Source organism: Scophthalmus maximus, chromosome 5 (genome assembly GCF_022379125.1).
Source record: "Scophthalmus maximus strain ysfricsl-2021 chromosome 5, ASM2237912v1, whole genome shotgun sequence".
NCBI classification, from domain to species: Eukaryota; Metazoa; Chordata; class Actinopteri; order Pleuronectiformes; family Scophthalmidae; genus Scophthalmus; species Scophthalmus maximus.
The window spans coordinates 13141508-13161813 of record NC_061519.1 but is presented as its reverse complement, the minus strand read 5'-3'; the positions used below and the strand labels follow the sequence as shown (position 1 = coordinate 13161813).

The 20306-nt window shown below is 41.8% G+C and overlaps 3 protein-coding genes across 5 annotated transcripts; all 3 read left to right on the top strand.

The window, feature by feature from the left end:
• The first annotated feature begins 87 nt into the window (after positions 1-87).
• On the top strand, positions 88-4976 carry zgc:110269 (probable flap endonuclease 1 homolog). Of its 2 annotated transcripts, none has more exons than XM_035635536.2 (11): positions 88-387; positions 1563-1629; positions 1851-1953; positions 2317-2371; positions 2487-2548; positions 2653-2789; positions 2995-3055; positions 3180-3332; positions 3413-3558; positions 3663-3807; positions 4100-4976. In XM_035635536.2, the coding sequence occupies exons 1-11, from the start codon at positions 306-308 to the stop codon at positions 4154-4156; spliced, it is 1068 nt and encodes a 355-aa protein (XP_035491429.1). In that variant the 5' UTR covers positions 88-305; the 3' UTR covers positions 4157-4976. The 2 variants fall into 2 exon arrangements, with proteins under 2 accessions (XP_035491429.1, XP_035491430.1); XM_035635537.2 differs by having other exon boundaries at positions 90-387; positions 3180-3311.
• Positions 4977-5179: 203 nt separating this feature from the next.
• On the top strand, positions 5180-14716 carry agfg1b (ArfGAP with FG repeats 1b). 2 transcript variants are annotated; one of them, XM_035635526.2, is made up of 12 exons: positions 5181-5521; positions 8542-8635; positions 8930-9045; positions 9786-9924; positions 10044-10200; positions 10379-10486; positions 11348-11483; positions 11754-11833; positions 11943-12035; positions 12355-12513; positions 13059-13153; positions 13378-14716. In XM_035635526.2, exons 1-12 carry the CDS (start codon positions 5355-5357, stop codon positions 13417-13419), a joined length of 1386 nt encoding a protein of 461 aa, XP_035491419.2. In that variant the 5' UTR covers positions 5181-5354; the 3' UTR covers positions 13420-14716. The 2 variants fall into 2 exon arrangements, with proteins under 2 accessions (XP_035491420.2, XP_035491419.2); XM_035635527.2 differs by lacking the exon at positions 10379-10486 and having other exon boundaries at positions 5180-5521.
• A 370-nt stretch (positions 14717-15086) lies between these two features.
• Positions 15087-19924, top strand: fbxo36b (F-box protein 36b). Its single transcript, XM_035635539.2, has 4 exons — positions 15087-15276; positions 15958-16066; positions 16813-16985; positions 17204-19924. The coding sequence occupies exons 1-4, from the start codon at positions 15181-15183 to the stop codon at positions 17456-17458; spliced, it is 633 nt and encodes a 210-aa protein (XP_035491432.2). The 5' UTR covers positions 15087-15180; the 3' UTR covers positions 17459-19924.
• Positions 19925-20306: the final 382 nt, after the last annotated feature.

The following is a 20306-nucleotide window of genomic DNA, read 5'->3' as shown; positions in this document are numbered from 1 at the left end:
CACAAGCTCGTGACATCAACCTTGTTTTAAGAAAAGTCACTTCGGGAACCGGAGCCGTTCAGGAGGTGTTGCGCTCTATACCGCCCCCTGCTGTTCTGTTTACTAATGTGCAACACCGGAAGCTGTTCCCCGAGCCTTTAAAATGCAAGGATTCGTGTTTAAAACTCGAACAGGGAGGCATTTATACAACCAAAGATCACCTACAAACAGAAACCGATCAGGGTGAAACTTTCCGCTGACTCTTCTTTTCAATCGTCTTCTACCGGAAAACATCGATACGAGAGAAACGTGGCTGTGGCGGGACAATGGGCATCACGAAACTGGCAGATTTGATCCGCTTCCATGCTCCAGATGCGATCTCACATAAGGAAATCAGTGACTTCACAGGTCAGAGGCAACACTTCTCTGTGCTTCATTAGCACAGCTAACACCTCGCCGTGTTAAACTGCGGTAGTTGCTCATTGCTGATGTTAGCATACAGCCACTCGATAGCTTCGGGAGCTGACTGATGTTTAGGTGAATCATACCACTTGACACCAAACGGATTCACGAGTACTACTACGCCATTAAAAAAAAAAAATCATTATTTGTATTTGCAGGCAAAAGCTGCAACTACAGTAAATTGCTGCTTTAAGCAGAAGAGCATTGAAGTATGAGGTACTTTGCTCGAGTATTTACGTCCATTATTTTCTACCCAGGACTTCTGCATTGGTTGTTGACCAGCCACTTTTCGGAGGGATACACTTCACTTTTCATAGATCTTACGTATAAATCACGTAGCCAGAACTTATAGCTGTCACCACCTTGATCAGCTCCCAATATTCAGATGCTGACACAAGAAAATAATAATGCAATATCTATCAAATGCAAACTCATCGAGACCCACTTTGTATGATTACCTAACTTTAGACACACACTGGTTTTCTGATCATGTGAAACTGGCCAAAATGACACAGAGGCATTACTACTTAAACTTAAATAATGGATCTAAAAACTCCTTCCACTACTGCAAAAATATAAAAAAAATGGGCCCTGATGAATTGTTGCTGTTAGATACATTAACATGTAAAATTATTTAAATTCGCTGTCAACTGGTTTGACTCAATCAGTTTACTGATGGTTTTATGTTCTACGACACAAAGCATCACGCAGGGCTAATATAAAGTACAAAATAATAATTCAGTGTAGCTGCATGGATCAAAATCTGCATTGCATGCAGCATATACTGCTGTTACAATCATTTAAGAGGATACTAGATGTCTTTAAGTCGAGTAATTTGAACTAAATGCTGCCAGGTAAATAAAGCCGTGTAACCTTACTTCTGTACTTTATGTAATCGCTAGATACTTACACATTGATATTTTCCCCAGAATTACGCTGAAGTAAACTTGTTTGAAAGAGGCAAAAGTACTTAATAATGTAAATCTACTTTAGTAGTGTTCTTTAAGATATACAATCCATTGGATTTGAATTATGAGTACAGATGGATTTCAGTCAATGAATGTCCATATGAAAATGATATTGTTTTAATACTTGTGCTGATCATGTGTTGTACTCCGCAGGTAAAGTGATCGCTCTGGATACCTCGATTGTTGTGAACCAGTTCCGTGCAGCGACGCCTACACTCAGGTTAGCTCCTGGACGACCCATTCTTCTTCTATTGGACTATATTGGTGGTTTCTATATGACCAAAATATTAGAAACATCCTATAAAATAATTACTTACAGCACAACTAAACAACAAATTACAACTACACAGTTGAATCAAGCCTTCTCTGATGTTGTCACCAACAATTAAATATAATGATCTACTCATTTTGAGTGAAAATGCTTGTATTTCTTCTCTCCAGCCCTCTGACAGGTCTCTTCTTCCGCACGCTCACCTTCCTGGAGCATGACATCAAACCAGTCTTTGTGTTTGACGGAAAGCCTCCTGAGGAAAAGACAGCTGCTGTAAGTGACACCTTCTTTTGGGCCAATCTGATACCAATCATATCTTCCTTGTGTGTGTGTGTGTGTGTGTGTGTGTGTGTGTGTGTGTGTGTGTGTGTGTGTGTGTGTGTGTGTGTGTGTGTGTGTGTGTGTGTGTGTGTGTGTGTGTGTGTGTGTGTGTGTGTGTGTGTGTGTGTGTGTGTTACGGGTCAGAGAGAGACTAATCTGAATTCTTCCATGTGCTCACACGCCCAGTTGAACTGGTCGTCTTTTGCGTGTTGACACAAGAAAAAATTGAAAGAAGGAAGTCATAGTGCCTTTGAATAACTAGTGCAATATGATAAAAATCCCCCGCACTGATCCAAGCTCCTGTTTTTCCTGCAGCTTGAGAAGCGAGCTGAGGCAGCAAGTTGGAAATGCCCCAACCTCACAGGCACAGGTACAAAAGAAGAGGTTCTGAGGTCACATTTCGGAAATATGCAGTACATACTGGAAATATGAATTTAATGTCAGTCTTCTAATGTGAATATTGACTCTTTTTCTGCTAAATGAAGCATCGTCCCAGACCAAGGACTGTCTCCATCTCCTGAAGCTTCTTGGTGTGCCATTCATCCAGGTATTATCTGCTAAACAAAGAATATACATTTATTCTTATACTGTTTATTCATTGATGTTTACTTCGTCCCCCCCTCCCTTCTTTCTCTGTGACTTGTGCTCCAGGCTCCGGGGGACGCTGAGGCACTGTGCGCCCAGCTGGTAAGAGAGGGGACTGCGGACGCGGTGGCATCAGAGGACATGGACACGCTGCCATTTGGAGCCAATATTCTTATTCGCCAGCTTAACGCCAAGAGGGACAGGTAAGAATTATTTAATTCATGCATTACTAAAAGAATGGTTTAAGCTATTTGTAATAGCTAATGGTAATGTGTAATTCACATACTTGGCAGTTTTCCAATACGTCATAGATGTTTAGATTTGTAAATGTGTTTTTTCCTCAAATACTAAAATTCAATGTATTACTTAAACTGAAAGATGGACTGTGTTGTTTCTTCTTCTTTACAGTGAAGTTGTTGAATATTCTTTACCCAAGCTGTTAGAGAAACTCCAAATTAGTCAAGAGGAGGTGAGACTGAAATATATATATATCTTTTTTTTTTCTTTTTCCGTATAGAACATTTTACTTCATAGAAGCTCAACACAGAAATAATTACTTTGACTTTCCTTCTCTTGCATTTTACCCCCACCAGTTTGTTGACCTGTGTATTTTGTTGGGCTGTGACTACTGTGACAAGATAACCGGTTTGGGTCCGAAGAAAGCTCTGACCCTGATCCAGAAGCACCGTACTATTGAAAATGTGGTTTTACATATCAACAGACAGGTACTAGACGGACTATCAGAGGTATTTGTTGTTCATTCTGTACATCGCTTTACCAAAAGAATGGAAGATGTAAAAAGAAGCAAATATCTGTTTTCATTCAGACCCATCCTGTTCCGCATTTCTGGAAGTACAAAGAAGCACGCAAGATATTCTTGGACGCACCACAGACTGTAGATCCCAAACTCATCTGGACAGAGCCAGATGAAGAAGCTTTGGTTGGGTTTCTTTGTCACGTCAAATATGTAAAGTATGTGCAAATCTTGCCTGTTTTTTTTCACAAACCCAGCTTTTATTTCTTTATGCTTCTGTGGCCATGTCAAAGACTAGTATCAATTGTCTTCATGATTTTAGGGTGGAGAGGGTCCGTCGACGAATGGAAAGGTTCCGTCAGACGCGAGAAAGTAAGCGGGAGGAACGAGAAAGGGATAAAGCAGCGGGACGCAGCAGGCAAACCCGAATGGAGGACTTCTTTAGAGTGACCAGAAAGAGGGAGCAGGTGAACACAACAATCATGGTTAAAACAATATTGTCTTAAATCAGTGCATATTTAAAGCTTATTGAATTGGTTCAGGACTCAATTTAGTGGACACAAAACTATGATGATTAAATTACAATAAAAAAACATTTAAAATGACCATTGAAATGTTTGGATCATGCATGATTTCTATTGCAGTCAAGCAGTCAAGATTTTGTCTTTGTTTATGTTGTTGGCAGAAACCCCCCCACTATTTATTGAAATGATGGAGTCTTGATCTGTCTGAATAGTTGTTCTGTCTTTCTCCCTCTAGCCTGTAGAGGCTGCAGACTCTTCAAGCAGCAACAGAAAGAGACCAAAGTCCACATAGGACCACTGCTGCCAACAAAGGACGTTTTTCATTCATCTCCCTATCCTGATTTCTGAAAAAAATTATGTACCAATTTGACAGATGGTTCTCAGTTCATTTTATACTCTACTTATACTGTCATGCTACATTCCTGTGCTGAAAGAAATCCACCCCCAATTTAGTTTAAATTTCATTTTTTTGTAACAGAGGCAGTGACTTTACATGTTGGACAATGGTTTCGCATTTAAAGAGTGTGGTGCTTTTCTGAGTGCCCTTTTACTTTCCACCCAATTAGAGGAAGCCAGAACGGCCGCCCTGCAAGACGCTGACTTCAAGGCTTTTGTCACTGTATAGGAGATTTAAACCGACTGACGATACATTAATCGGATTTTGTCTGAACAGCAGCGTCCACAACAATGCAATTCACTGAGCAGGTCTTCAATGCAATCCAGCCGTTTCCTGCAAAGCCACTAGGAAAAACTGAGCAGGCGGCAGACTGTGATGAAAGAGAACAGTGCGATCACTGTCAGGGAGGACTTCCCCTAAGACAGGGGACGTCTCATCACTAGATCTTCAATGAGCACCTGCTGCGTGAAGGATGCCAAGGAAGAGACCACAGACTTGAATTTTAAAAACATGCACTAAAGTGGTATCATGTATGAAAAAAACAGAAAAAGATTGTGAGATGTTTAAGTCCACGTAAAAAATGAATATTTTACTTTGTTTTGAAAATGGTATACCCAAACTAAACAGTATTCTAATATTTTCTAATTAGATCTTAAATGTATATATAAAACATACTGTATATGCTGTTTCAAATAAAAATCATGTTTTTCAAGTTTTTACTGGTTTAGTGATGTTTTCTATAAGTGTAATTGAACTAGGGTTTATTAAAACACTGCAAACTGTACAAGTGTTTTCATATTTATATTTTTTAGACTTTTTTGATGAAATATTTACATCCAAATTCAGGGCGTCATTCCTAACCGACAGGTGGCGCTGTAAGGAATGTGGCGCTGGTGTGCGTGTCTCACTTTCTCCGTGCAGAAGAAGAAGCAGCTCGTCAGCCGCCCAGTCTCGCAGATAGACCTCTCGGCAAGGTGTCTGCCTGGCCACCGCCGTACGCGGCAAGTCTGCCCCGAAGACACCCACCCCGCCCCGGGTACCTCGACCAAAAATCCCCCTTCTCCCCGGTGATATCAGACCGCTGCTTTCGGCCATGGCGACGAGCGCGAAGCGAAAGCAGGAGGAGACTCATCTGAAGATGCTCCGGGAAATGACTAGCCTGCCCGCGAATAGGAAATGCTTCGACTGCGACCAGCGCGGCCCGACCTATGTCAACATGACAGTGGGCTCCTTCGTCTGCACCACCTGCTCCGGCATCTTGTGAGTTACCACCCGGGTCCAAGTGTTCTCTCTGCCGTTTACACTGCCCGCCGCTGCTGCACAGGTTCGCCTGGTCCACTTCTGACTTGGCGGCACCGTTAGCTCGTTAGCTAGCGCGGAGAGAAGACGGCACAGGTGACGCTGACGCTCCGCCCGGTTCAGCCCCAGGCCGCGGGGCTGGGCTCGGTGGGGGACGCGGCGTGGTTGTTGAGAGCTTGTCTTCAGTGTGATCAGCTGTTGTGGAAACAGACCGGGGACATGTTAAATGAATAAGTAACATTAAGAGAAGTGAGGCCAGAACAGAGGTCTCAGTAACTGTGCAGGAGGGATGAAGAGCTTTCTTCTGACTGATGCCCCCTCGTTGGGTGATATGATGATGACGATGGTGGTGGTGGTGATGGTGATGATAATGATGATGCTGATGGTGGTGGTGGTGGTGGTGGTGATGATAATGGTGGTGGTGATGATGATGATAATGATGATGCTGATGGTGGTGGTGATGGTGGTGGTGGTGGTGGTTATGATAATGATGATGGTGGTGGTGGTAGTGGTGATGATAATGATGGTGGTGATCATGGTGGTGATGATGATGATGGTGATGATGATGAAGATGGTGATGGTGGTGATGATGATGATGGTGGTGGTGGTAGTGGTGATGATGATGATGGTGGTGATGATGATGAAGATGGTGATGGTGGTGATGATGATGATGGTGGTGGTGGTGAGCTCTGTAACATGTTGGCTTTATGTGTTCAGCTGGGTTAAGAACTGGTGGCTGAAGGCTGTAGCATAATAATCACATAATATCTACGTTCATCCAACCCTCCAGTGAGCCCTCATCCCTGCATGGATGTGGGTATCGTCGTCCTCCACTTCGATTCTCAGGGGTTTCCTGTAATGTGTCACTGATGGTCACTGAGGGTCCCAGCTGCTTGTTGCCTTATTGTGGTCAAGGTTACCCAGCACTGCAAACGTTAGGTTCATATACCAACCGGTCAAATATTTGAGCAGCTTGTTTCAAAACAACCCCTCACAGGGGAACCTCTTCTGGGTGAACTCCAGCTGGACCTCCCCTCCGACAAAGACAAACACACCTCCAGATAAGCGGGAAGGGGGGGACGCTGCTTCTGCTTGGGGAGTGCAACGAACAGGAAACGGAGCAACAGCACAGAAGACGAATTTTGTTTTTCATATCCGTCTTAGTGAGCACTTCTTTGCCAAGATTCACCTGACAGGTGTGGCACAGCAAGATGTGGATCTGCACAGAATGACTTTCTCACAGATGTGTGCCCTTGGACTGGGCAAGATGTCAAATCTGGTGAGGTGTCAGCATGCTGCTCGCACAAATGCCAACTAGAGAGGCAGTGTCCACAGAATTGAGTGACTTCCATTCAACCATCAGCTGTGTGAGAAGGCAGCACGAGACCCACATCGGATCCTGGGTCGAGAGGTTCCATTGTCCGTGCATGTACTGTAGATGAAAATGGCCTTTTGTTATTGAATGCCGAATTTGCTTTAGCAGGTTTTGATTTGAAGTGTAATACTTTTAATAGATTACTCATGAAGTTAGAACTATGGTATTTTCATATATTTGTTAGGTGCAGTAGCTGAAAGATTAGGTGGCGCAGTGTGTCATGCTCTAGCTGCTGTCTTACGAAACCAAGATTGTTATGAAATCATAACCAGGATTTAAGCAATCAATCGGATTTATGCAATAGCCTCATGTCCCATGCCCACTCAGTTGCTCATATGGGGGGCATCATTTCTGTTGATCTTGCTGTCAATATGTTACACGTGTGTGTACGTGTTGTAACTTTTGAATTCAGGGACAGTGCTTGTTTTTTTTAACCCCTTTGCAACATTCGATCATAGTGGATTAATAAGACCTTTTGATTCGGCTCAACGAAAAATGACTCTTAATTATATAATACACAATTGATCACATGAGTATTCTCCTTCTTGAAGTCTGTATTAGTAGAACTATTGGTAACTACCTAAGGTCTTAGTCTATGTGGTCTTCATCAACTTTGCACATCTGGACACTGCAGTTTTTCTCCTTTGCAAAACTGTAAAAGCTCTCTCAAGAGGCAGTAAACATCAATTGTAAAATCCTACCACACGTTTTGCACTCAGACTTGGCCGCACCAGGTCATTACCATTGTTGATTTTCAGCCACTCCTGTCACAGATTGCAGCAGCTTCTCCTCCAGCATTTCTCTTTGAGCTAAATTCATTTTACCTTCTACTTCAATCAGCCTTGCTGTTGATGGTGGTGTATTTCGATCTCATCAGACCATAGGACCTTATTCCACTCTGTGTCACAGTTGCTCACGTCCCTCTCCGGCGCACGAGCCCAGACGGGATGTTATTTTTTTCTTTTCTTTCAGCAGCGGTGTTGTTGATGTTGTCATCAAGCTGCAACTGGTGAAGCAACAGTTGTTGGTTGTTCACAGTCATGGAAATCTGTAGCTCCTTCAGATTTGGCTCGTGCCTCTCGTGGTCTTCGATAGACAACAGGCATTCAGGTTTGAAGACTGTAGTTTTACAACTATATATCTCAATATTTTTAACAGAGGGATATGAAAGTGGTTTTGTGGGCTTTCAAATATTATCAGTGTTGTACGATTCGACCCGGCACAATGTTGTGAATTTTTACCATATACAGTTATAAACCTATGTATCCTTCTTCTTATTGGTACTTTTCAGCAGCCTTGTAACAGATTGAAGTGCTTTTTTTTTTTTAATGAGGATGATTTAAATCACTTTATAGTTACTTCCTTCTAAAAACTTCAGTACATCTGCTGTTTGTCGTTGAAGATTTCAGATGTCTTATCAAATGTTCATATTTCAGTTGGTTGCTATGTCCCGAACATAAACCTCTCTTCTTTTCACCCTGTAGAGGAAAATGTAGGACATCTGTGTTTTGGGGCTTTGTTTGCTCCTTTCATGTCCCATGACTAACGCTGAGTTGCATCCTGCTTCCCTTGTTCTTTAGCTGACGTTTACCTCCTCTACCTACAGGCGAGGACTGAATCCCCCACACAGAGTGAAGTCCATCTCTATGACCACATTTACACAGCAGGAAATTGAGTTCCTACAGAAACACAGCAACGAGGTATCGTGTCCACTTCACAAAAATGTTCTCGTAGCCACATTTCACATAATGAAACATTATTTTCAGAGTCATGGCAATCTGTCTTTTATTCAGTATTTGCGTGTTAGCTTTTTTTAGTCCTGCTTAGTCAACTTTATTGGCATTCCTTTCTCCCCTTTTTTTTCTCTCCCATTTCTCGTCATCCCCTCCCCCCTTCCCTTTACTTTCTCTCACCTCTCTCCCGGCTTTGCCACCACCCCCACCCCAAATCTCCTCCCTACCACCCACTCTCCTCATTCCTCTCCCCCCCTGTAGGTCTGTAAACACATCTGGTTAGGCCTCTATGACGACAGGACATCAGTTGTTCCAGATTTCCGAGAGCCACAGAAAGTAAAAGAGTTCCTTCAGGAAAAATACGAAAAGAAAAGATGGTAACATATTTTTGGTTTGTTTATGTTTTGACAAAAGTAAAACTCGATGATTAAAGAACACATCAGGATAATAATAATAATACATTTAATTTATAGGGCACTTTTCATTGCTAAAAGCAATCACAAAGCATCAGGATCAGCATTCATGGCTGCTCTTACTTCAGTTCTCCACCCAGTGAAGACACATTGGTGAAATGGCTGAATTGTCGAATTATGTAATTTTTTACTTTTGTGCACACTGCTTAAAATTTTTTTGGAAAGGTGGTATTATTATAATTCTTCAGAGTACTTAAACGTCAGTGTGAAAAGTTCTGCAGGTCATTCAGTAATGCTCATTCAGATAGTGTAAATATCAGCTGTGATGAAAAGAGAAGGCCTGGTGAGAGTTAAAGTGTCACCTCTGCCAAAAAACATGAAGCAGTTATGGACTTGGTTAACCATATGTTTCAGTTTGATAGCATGCTCTTCATTGTCAAGGACTTTCTATGCTCATGTGTCACATTTGCTCTCAGTGCAGTGCTGGAGGAAAGGAAGCATTACTTCCAAACACTCCTATTTATGAAGGAAAGTCGAGTTTGATCAGATTTTAACATTAGATTAACGTCAGCAAAATGAATTGATAAAATGAGTAAAAGTGTATTTCCTGCATGTTTTTTTATGAGATCAGCTTACGAAAGCTGTATCTTTTAAACCTAAACATGTCTGTTCATTGCTGTCGATGCTCGTCCCTGAACATCTAGGTACGTTCCTCCAGACCAGGCAAGAGCAGTAGCAAGCGTCCAGGCCTCCAAGTCCGGCTCCTCAGCCAGCAGCACTGGCAGTACCCCAGAGGTGCAACCCCTCAAAACACTGCAGCTCAACAAGACCCCTGTGCGCCAGGTAAAAGGAATGCACACTTAGCCTTTTTTGTGGCTCATTTAATATAACCGTTGTCTGTTTTAAGAATTTAGTTTAGTGAGTCTAGAAAGCTTTATTTCAACTCTACTATTACCACCCAGTCTCCAGGGCTCGGTCGTTCGCAGGCTCACAGCGCTGCTCTGGAGAAGAAGTTTGACTTGCTCTCGGACCTTGGAGGCGACATCTTTGCCGCTCCACCCACTCAAGCTGCCAGCTCTTCCAACTTTGCCAACTTTGCACATTTTCCAAGCCAGTCGGGTAAGAAAAGTCTTTCTCTCACGTCCCGAAGTGTCAAAAATTTCACTCAGACTAATATAGATCAATGACAACATTTAGCAGAATGTGCTCTTTGGTTTGTCATCGTCATGAGTTGTCCTGCCATTGTTTTTATTTCAACATTCATTACCTTTGTTAACTTTTCTTTGTGTGGCTGCAGCACCTCAGGGTAATTCAAACACCAACTTTGCCAACTTTGAGGCATTTGGAAACACTACAATTCCATCCCATCTGAGCACGTCACCCCCCTCAAAGTCTTTTTCATCAGGTACCCCGCTCACTCCCATTGTCTTCACTCCACCCTCTCTACACACCCTCACCCTAGTATTATTCTTAACCATGTTGTACCCTCCGAGTCCACTGGGCAAGCTTCCTCTCTGTATCCAGAAAAAGTGCTGGTCATCACAACTGCTGTTGTTAAGCAACTGTTGAAAACTTGATTAGAGCATATTTCTCAATGATAAAGTTCTTAAAGTTTTTTTAAACCCCCGAGAACATTTAGGACTGTTGGGTCGTAGCTGACGAACTTAACACCAACCTTTCAGCTTGAGTTAATTTGAAAAAGATGTCAACCCACCTTGGCGTCACCCATTAGTTTGTAAACTGCTGGTTTGAAGCTTTGAGTTACGAAGTTTGACTAGTGCCATCTTGGTTTCTTTTTGGAACCAGACGTAGGAGCAGGGGGTGGAGTATTTTACTCTAAATGGGAACATCATTTATTTAATGAACTCCTTGCTGTATTGAAGAACACTTGAAACTAGGGATTGAGACAATAAACACATCACGAAAATGTTAACTGGTGTTATAAATCAATTGAGAACTTCTATATAGAAAGACTTCTATAGAACCAGACTTCTTTTAGCAACCAATGAGTCGCCCTCTGCTGGTCATTCCATGGAATACAGACTATAGGCACTTCAGCTTCTTTTTGAGAAGGGAGACACCCAGTGGACATTTAGTTCTAAACCTCAGATTGTACACACAGTATGGTGCAAAATATCAAACTTTTCTCCTAGTTCTCAGCTAGTTCCTTTATCTGTTTATTTTCTTTTTTTAGTATTACTTCAGTGTGCATGTGTTTGCGTTTGGCTCTGATCGACTATCTTTTTAATTTTTTTATTGTTGATAGGCGGAGGTGTGCCAATCCCAACAATGTCCAGTGCCGTCCCTGCCCAGTCCCAGACAGGGAGTCGCAGAGAGGACCGCTATGCTGCTCTAGCTGAGTTAGACAACGAACTCAGCTCCTCTGCCTCCCCTCTGCAAGGGTGAGTGACTGTTCACCAGAAACAACGTGTGGTTCCTCTGCTCGCTGGGACCTACTGTGCATCAGTGTGTTCTTGAATATTGTTCACAGGGTGAAATAGTGGTTGTTCATATCACTCAAGACATTAACATTTTCCATTTAAAAGTCTAAAGAAACTCTGTTCACAGGTCAACAGCTTGTTGCAACAAGCAACTTGTCAGTGAATCAACTGTATAAGTGCCACATATGTGTCATGTGAGTAAAAACTTAAATGTAGACATTGTCTGTACAGGAACTTATTTGGAGCGATGCTTGGTTCGTCACCAGCCCAGAATCCACCTGTGTTACCCAGCATGCAGCCTGGCTTTGGAGGTGGTAATAGTAATTGCTCCTAAAGTGACGCATAAAGAAGGAAAACACATTTTCACATGTGGTTCAAAGACCCATTTTGTAACGCAATGTTCTACTGTATTTCATTTAGCCGTCCCGTCCACAAATCCCTTTGTTGCTGCAGCCGTTGCCCCAGAGATGGCCAACAACCCTTTCCAGACCAATGGCAGAGCTCCAGCTGCAGGTGTGTGTGTGTGTGTGCACAAGTTTGGTGTTTTATAAGACACATTTTTTTCCTTGGAAATTTGTGTTACTTTGATGTTACCCAGTTACCTTGACAGGTGACTAGTAGCTTTGTGATTTGTGATAAGTATTTAGATTTCTCCGTGTGTGTGTGTGTGTGTGTGTGTGTGTGTGTGTGTGTGTGTGTGTGTGTGTGTGTGTGTGTGTGTGTGTGTGTGTGTGTGTGTGTGTGTGTGTGTGTGTGTGTGTGTGTGTGTGTGTGTGTGTGTGTGTGTGTGTGCGCGCATTCACTGTACACACATGCTTTGTCTGTCTTGTAGCCTCGTTTGGTACTGGCTCTATGAGCATGCCTGCCGGCTTTGGGAGTGCGTCCTCCTACTGCCTCCCGACCAGTTTCAGTGGAAACTTCCAGCAGCAATTCCCTGGCCAGGCCCCCATCCCTTACGTTCAACCCGGAGCCTACCACCCTCAGTCTAATGGTTAGTGGCCTCCCACGTCCCTCTTTCCCCTTCCACCTGTGCAGTACCTGTCACTGATTTGGGTCATATGCTTTTTCCTCCGGCAAGAACTGTGTATAATTTTTATTTAGACTGTGGCTATCTGCATAGAGAATTGATTTTTAACTCTGGCTGCAGAAAATATAACAACCTGTCAATGGCAACTACTGCACAGTGATAAAAGGTTGCATTTAGGGTAGAAAGCGTCAAGGTTTGCTCTGTACGAAGCACAAAAACCACAGAGAACAAATCTCTCATGAGGCTCTTTTTACACCTGAATGCAAGCGGACACACTGGGGCTTGGCTCTTGATTTTTTTTTCTCCTCTTTACAGACTTTGTCCTTTAGGATTAGAAAAAAAACTCAGAATTTAAATTATTGTAAAATTAACACTCTATGGTCTTCTCTTCATACCCTGTTGATGTAACAGTTGCAATTAAATATAAGAAATTCTTATTACACTTTACTTAACTGCTGGAGACAACATAATCAAACTTTGATCAATCAGTTTTCCTCCTTCACCCCTAGGCCCTGTGTTCCCAGTCTACAGTCAGAGCAAGCCCTCCATGACGCCCTTCGGGCAGCCCATGGCTGGCCCTGGCATGTCCAATAATCCATTCATGGTGAGCATGCATGGAGTTTTTTTTCTTCCAACCTTTTCAAGAATGTTAAAGGAGAAAATTAAAGGGTGTGATTGTGTAAAGGAAGTTTATCAACTTCTGAAAACAACTGAACTGAGTCATTTCCCTGAAAACAATGCTATTTATAACACTTAATGTTAATGAATAATTGTCCCACAGCATTAATGTGTTTTGTGTTTTTTTTTTCCGAATCAATCTTATTTCAGTCGGGAGCCCCAGGGGGTTCATCCACCAACCCTTTCCTGTAGCACAGCTCCAGGTTGTCGCCACCAGAGGGCAGCATGCAGCACATACTCAACGCACGGACTTCATCACACAAATAGTGGCAGTACATTTCTTAAAAGAAAAGACTTTTTCTTTTTTTCCTCACAAAAACGTTTACAACACTATGAAGGAGTACAGAGGACAATATTGAAGACTAAGGGACTGTTATGGGAGGGTAGTGTATTGTTTTGGACTATATACATTATATGCTTTATACTTTTCATTTATGACTGTAAGCTCTGTGCATATCATTTGTATTCGCAATTAAGTAGATGTTATGTATAACAAGGACTGAGTTAACAAGGGTGAGTATACACACACCTTGTGAAAAAAACCACTACAATCTATATAAGGGTATACACTTTTATGATAATTAACAGGGTTCCATCCAAATCCATGATATGTGGTTTGAAGCCACCATGATGATGATGATGATGATGATGATGATGCAGGTATTTTGTTTTCAAAAGGGATTTATATTTGATGTTTTTAGCATAATTGCTATTATACTGGCATTAAGGTGCAGAAAATGTCCTATCATTAACTTACAGATCCTGAGTGCTATTCCTAAGAGTCTAATGTTTCCTTTGACCAAAAGCAACAAAATTACAATAACATCCAAAGCAGGTGGATTATTATGATAATTATTGTTTTGAATATTGGAGAAATTATTTTAAAAAGGAGGCAGCTCCTTGAATTTGAGGTGAGCAGAGAATTAAGATACTTGACCTGGGACATACGTGTTTATTAGAGCACAAATGGAGGAATGAGACATGAAGCACGAGATTAGTATTTCTTTGTCCTGCTACTTATTTCTATAAAACATTGCTAAAATTGTCCTTTAACTTGGGGTTGTGATCCAAATTGGCTTCCCTCATAACAAGTAGTTATTCATATGATTCAAAGGTGACTTGGCCTATTGACAGGGAAATTAAGATACTTATGGGATGTTAGTTATGCTGTACTCACCATACTCCCTTGATAATCTGTCATCTTCTTTGCCTTCTGATTAAAAACGCCTTTGGAGAGAAGACGACGGTGACGGGGAGGAGAAACATGGATCTCCCTCCAGTTTGCTCTAACTAAGTCAAAGGAAAAAGAACATTAATGGATTATTACATTAATGGATCCTCCCGTGACTGGAGAACTTGGGTCTTAATTGTGCCACCAATGACTAACAATTCATTTGACAATGTGTTTCTTGTCTTTGCAAGAATAGGTAAGTGAATGTGTACATATATAAATATATGTATAAATAAATTAAAAGATTTTTAACTACAATCATGACTGCGTAACTCTCTTACAATAGTTAGGCCATTGAAAATTGGCATTTGGGGGTTGCCAATATCTTATCGTAAATCATTTCTATCAATGAGTGGGCTAAATAATATGATGTTTAATAGAATATCCATAATCTAAGCCTTCAAATTGAACACAAACCCATTTTTGAAGATTATCTATATGTTGAATAAACATCAAAAATAAGCACAATTATCCTCATGACGGCAGAATTAGTTGAACCACTATTCAAATGAAGTTAATAAACAAGTGAGTATATATCCGTCGGTCACATATCAAATATAATATCCTGGAGCCGCGACCATTACTTCACCATCTTGTCAGCTACAGTTTACACACTGTGTTCGTGACAGAAGTCATTTCTGCTAGAAGCGGAGCTGCTTCCTCTTCCACGTGCTGGCGCCTAGGACGCGTCGTTGCCATGACAACAGCCACACTCTGCTATCATGGCGTCCTTCCTCCCGGACCCGCTGTTCGAGACGTCTGGACGCGGTCCCCCGACCAACAAGAACTTCTACCAGCTCTCTGTGACCAAGTCACACGTAAGTGTCGCCGTTCGTCGTCACAACCGTCGCTGCTCTGGATGCAAAGGAAAAAAAAATCATAAACAAAACTCTTCACTGAACTTTTAGAGTAACGGACATTAGCTGAACTTGCAAGCAACGTTAGCATTACCCTAACTGTTCACTGCCACCTGCGGCGCTAACGACACTTTGAATAGAATCAAACTGTTGCCTACAAAATAAACGATGAAAACAAGAATAAGAGAATAAATTGGCACCAAAAATTGGCTTTTTCAGTGTTGCGTTCACCTCCACTGTTTTGCTGTTACAACCATGACGGTACTATAAAGGACAAAGAATGACGTAGGTATAAATGGTATAAACCTTTATAAGGTATAAATGCAAAAATAAATAATTAAATACACAAATAAATGAATAAACGCACAGTTTGCGATGGAAAAGTTTGACAAATTTAAGAATGTATTTATACTAATTTTTGTGTCCTTCATACAGTACAACTTAACAATCACAACTATCGCAATGGGCGTTGACTGTTTATCTGTTTTCTTTACCAACTGCAATAAACAAGAATGCTGCTGTGTACAGGGTTTAACAACAAATAATGCAATCAAGATGAGAGCCTTGGGTTTTCATAGCTTGTTTAAAAGAAAAAAGGGTAGACATTCTACCACCAGTCATGCTTTGACTTGGCATTTGCAGGTGATATGGAGGTGGTGGAAGATCTCTCCGAGAGCGGCGGACAGGTCCTCCAAGCCCGGGGAGCTGAAGGAGTCTCACCAGGACTTCCTGGACGACGCCGCGCTGCAGAGTAAGGACGTCTGGGCGCAGCCAGGCCTGCATTCACAGCACAGTTCAACAGACCAGCAACAGGGACCAATAAAACAATATTTGCCAGTTATAAGTCTCGTCAGGGGAGAAGATAGAAGTTGACACAGCAGGCAAAGAACAGGCGTACATAATGAAATTAATGATGGAATTGAATTTAGCGGCTTTAGTTCCAGGGTCCTGTTGCAAGGAAACTGTCTGGGGGGAAAAAGGCGAATGGGTGAGTTGCTCTTTGGTCTCGTGGCCTTCAGAGGAGGCCTGGTGAGAGCAGTGGGAATTACTATGATCTGTAAATTGAGTGTTTGTGGCAGTTGTTTTATGGTAGGAGTCATTTTAAACAGGAACAAACCCAAAACACTCACAACTGCTTTTGAACATCCTCGGAAAAAGCTGCGCGTGGCTTTGATGTGCCAGTAAGAATTGGCACTTCACAGGTTTGTTTGTGCTTAGCGAAGTGAGGTTAAAAAGAGAGCACATAGACTTTATTGTTCATAAATACATGATGGGTGCACCGTCAGGCTTTAATTACCCCAGGCTTTTATAATCCTAGAAGCAAGTTCTGTTTACACTAGACATGCAGAGAAATTGATGCTTTTTAATTACACTACGTGTTTTAGGTGAATATTGCTCTGTATTCAGATTATAATTCTAGTCTTGTAAATATTGTACGTGAGAACAAATGGAATGCTTATATATGAATGACAGGTTAAATAACAGGCCTTTTCCCAGGTGAGGTCATTCTGGTTTTCGGTCAGCGAATCTTGCCCTACGTCAAGGCTTTGTGCGAGGGCCATTATGGTTATCTGGAGCAGCTGTCTGACACCTTACTTCTGCGGATAATAAGTCATCTTGAACTAGAGGATGTGGGCCAGCTTGGACGAACGTCACGTAGGTTCAGGCAGGTGAGTTTATGGAGAGACTCTAAAACAAATGCTGCCCAAAGTAAATTGTATCCTGAGATAAGAAACATTACGTTGATTATTTAAGGTTCCACCATTGCACATTTTGTATTCTGCTGTGGTTATTTCTCAAGTGAATGAATAGTTGTTGGTAAATCAAAATGAATATGCCATTTTTTAATGCAACAAAATCAGGTCTTTCGTTTGTTTTGGCTTTTCAGCTTTGTGGCTCGGAGGAGTTCTGGGAGCAATCGGTGCGGCAGTGCTGCAACACAGTTTCGGGGGAAGTGGCATCCCTGGCTCTTATGGTGGGCTGGCGCAACATCTTCTTCACCAGTAAGATACAGCTGCAGAAGATGCTCAGCCGAAGGAGGCTGAAGGCCGAGGAGGAGCAGGCCGCACAGGTTTCTGACCCCGATAAAAAGGCGGAGGAGTCTCCTTATGAAAGCTCAAGATCAAAGCAGACTGAGTACTGAGGAAGAATCTCACCTTGGCATCATCGCTGATCAGAGTCTTGGCACTTGGCACTGGCTTTGACACCAACTCGTGCTGTGCTGTTGATCCCGACCCACAACCCTGTGCCTGAGGCCGGCTCTTGATTCCAGTGAGCCTGTGCCTGACCAAACCCTGGAGGACATATAGTGAAACACACACGAGGCACTGAGCAGTGTGGTGGGGAAGTTGCATCGTCTCACCCTCACCTTCCAAGTGTGTAAGAATCTACGGTGGCCTTCAGGTAACGTCAAAATAAAAAAGGTCCTTTAAGACGATGATAGAATATTCAGTTTTATTTGTCAATTTTTTTTTTACGTTTGTCAAATATTTTTCAGTCGTCAGTCCTATACAGGATATATGGGGAGATTTTATCTGTATGTCTACTGTGCCATTACTTTTTTGATTTAATATCCATTAATAATACAAACAATTGATATAACAGGAAATTGTTTTTTAGATTAATTTTCATATTACAATTTACTTGTAATATTCTAGTTAAGGTTAGCTTTACTCAAGGGACATAGGCTTAGTAACAAATCAATATGGTGCTGAAAGGTAATTGGGTAATGGTTATTTTGGTAAATATATGTAATTCTAATTAAGAAAATCTAATAAGTTATATTTTTTGTTCCATGTTGCGAGTTAACCAGGGGCAGTTCATTAAGAAAGTAGTCAGTATGCAGATTCACAGATATCTGGAAAAGTAATTAATATGTGCTTGATTGTTCCTTTCTTGTTCCATTGCAACTAGGCAAAGTGTGTGACTTATTATTAAGTTGAACACTTTTCAGTTTCAGTTTTCATGTGTGTTTATGAGGGAAGTGCACTTTAATTCCTGATGTATATCATAAAGATTATCACAAACATGAAGTACCGCTAATAATTGTAGGTTTTAAAGTTACAACAAACGCTGACATGGGGGAGTAAACTTGTTTAAAGCTATCAATAATACTGTTGATGCAGTTGTTGTAATATTAATAATAATAATAAATTGCAATTATTATATTAATGAAACATACAGTTATGACAAGTACAATGAATGTTCGGACCCAGCACAAAAAGGCAGATATTGTCTATCAGCTACACCATGATCCCGAGTAGACACAGATCATGTCAGTGAGATTTGATAGGATTAACAGTGCAGTCCAGCTAGAAAAATAAACAGTCCCCTAGGGGGCACAAGCTGCTAATGGTCCAACCCGTTGCTAAGCTCACGCTGACATCATCACTATACTTGCTCTTGTAGTGCCTCGCCAGATCTGACATTGATATCCCATCAGCTGGGCACCAGCACTTTTTACTGAAACTTAGACGGTTTTAGTCAGAACACCATGAGCTGCAGACAGTTTGAGTAGGGAGGTTGTTTCTCACCAAACATTCCCTAAACTCACACTGTGGACTGTTTGGCTCCGAGGTGCTCTCTGGCCCTGCCCACTGCCTGTCTAGGGGCTAGTTAATTTCCACATGGCCTTTGTCATAAAACAATCAGTCACTGACATGTGCCATCACTTCCAGTACACGCCTCTACAGTAGCTGCTCCTGTCCTGTGTTCTCGTTTTACTGTGAGGTCACCAGGTCCAACCATCTTCAGCACCCGGCCGACGTTGCTCTCATGGTCAAATGTGCAGTCAGTCCTCTCAATGAGAAGTAGTCACACAGCAAGGACACCTTTTCATTTAAAGTGACATGACAACAAGAACTGAGACTTTGAGATACTTTGCAGTTGTGTTGGCGCTTTTGTTCTCTGTACTTTTCTCCCCCCTGCTGTGAATATTTCCCACCTACTGCCTCTTTTTGTGCAAAGCTTGAGAGACGCCATAAGAGGATATGGTCGAGACATGTAAAAATACCACGCAGTGGGCCATGTGGGAAATAGGATGAGTATGCTCTGTTTATCTTAACCTTTACTCCCCTCTTCAGGCCACGGTAATCCTTCCAAGGTCAAACAAGTAGGCTGCTCAAAGATCAAACATCTAAATCAGAAAAGAGCATACGTCTGAATGAGAGCAGAGGCGCCGAGTGAGCCTCTGCTCAATCTCTGAATAACTCTTGTAATATCTCTCGTCACCTCTGTATTACTTAAGCCCATATTTCCCATTTTTTTTTTATTCATGACAGTTTGTTTGAAGCTGGTGCCAAACACACTTTGTTCTTGAATGAATGCATTAAGCTGTGATAATGACAGGCCTTGCCTGACCTGGTAAAATATGAAACCTATGGCATATTTTTATCCAGTCAGGAGGCCTATGTACTGACACTATGATCCCATTACAAGATGATTGACATTTTTCATATTTGATATTTTCAACAGATCTTTTTAACCAATATGCCTCTGTCTTTATAAAATCTGTAACAAAGGTCCTTGTACGTCTGTTCCCTCTTTCCTCGATGTAACCACTGTTTCTGAACTTTTTGCATAAATTATTATTAAATGAAAATTTCCCTGATTGTTGTTGTGCGTGTGTGTGTGTATCTGTGTGTTTTTTAAACTATACACACTAGTTACCCTATGTGGGTGTCATCTGTGGCTTTTTTAAGTCCAAGAGCTGAGTCTGGAGCTCTGACGGCAAGCAAAGCCAACAATGATCTTGTGCAGGCCACCGATGGCTTGAGACCATTTGAGACAGGATTAGTTAATATTATCCGAGGTTAATCGTACTGAATTAACCTACATCACAACAGTTGTAGTGGAGGGGCTACTGCCAACAGCAACAACGGAAATGAAAATGCCAATTCATCAATTTACATGTATAAAAAAATGAAGACCACCCTGTCCGGTTTGAGTGACGTGCCGCAACTGTGAAGCAAATGTAAAAAGATAAGAAAACA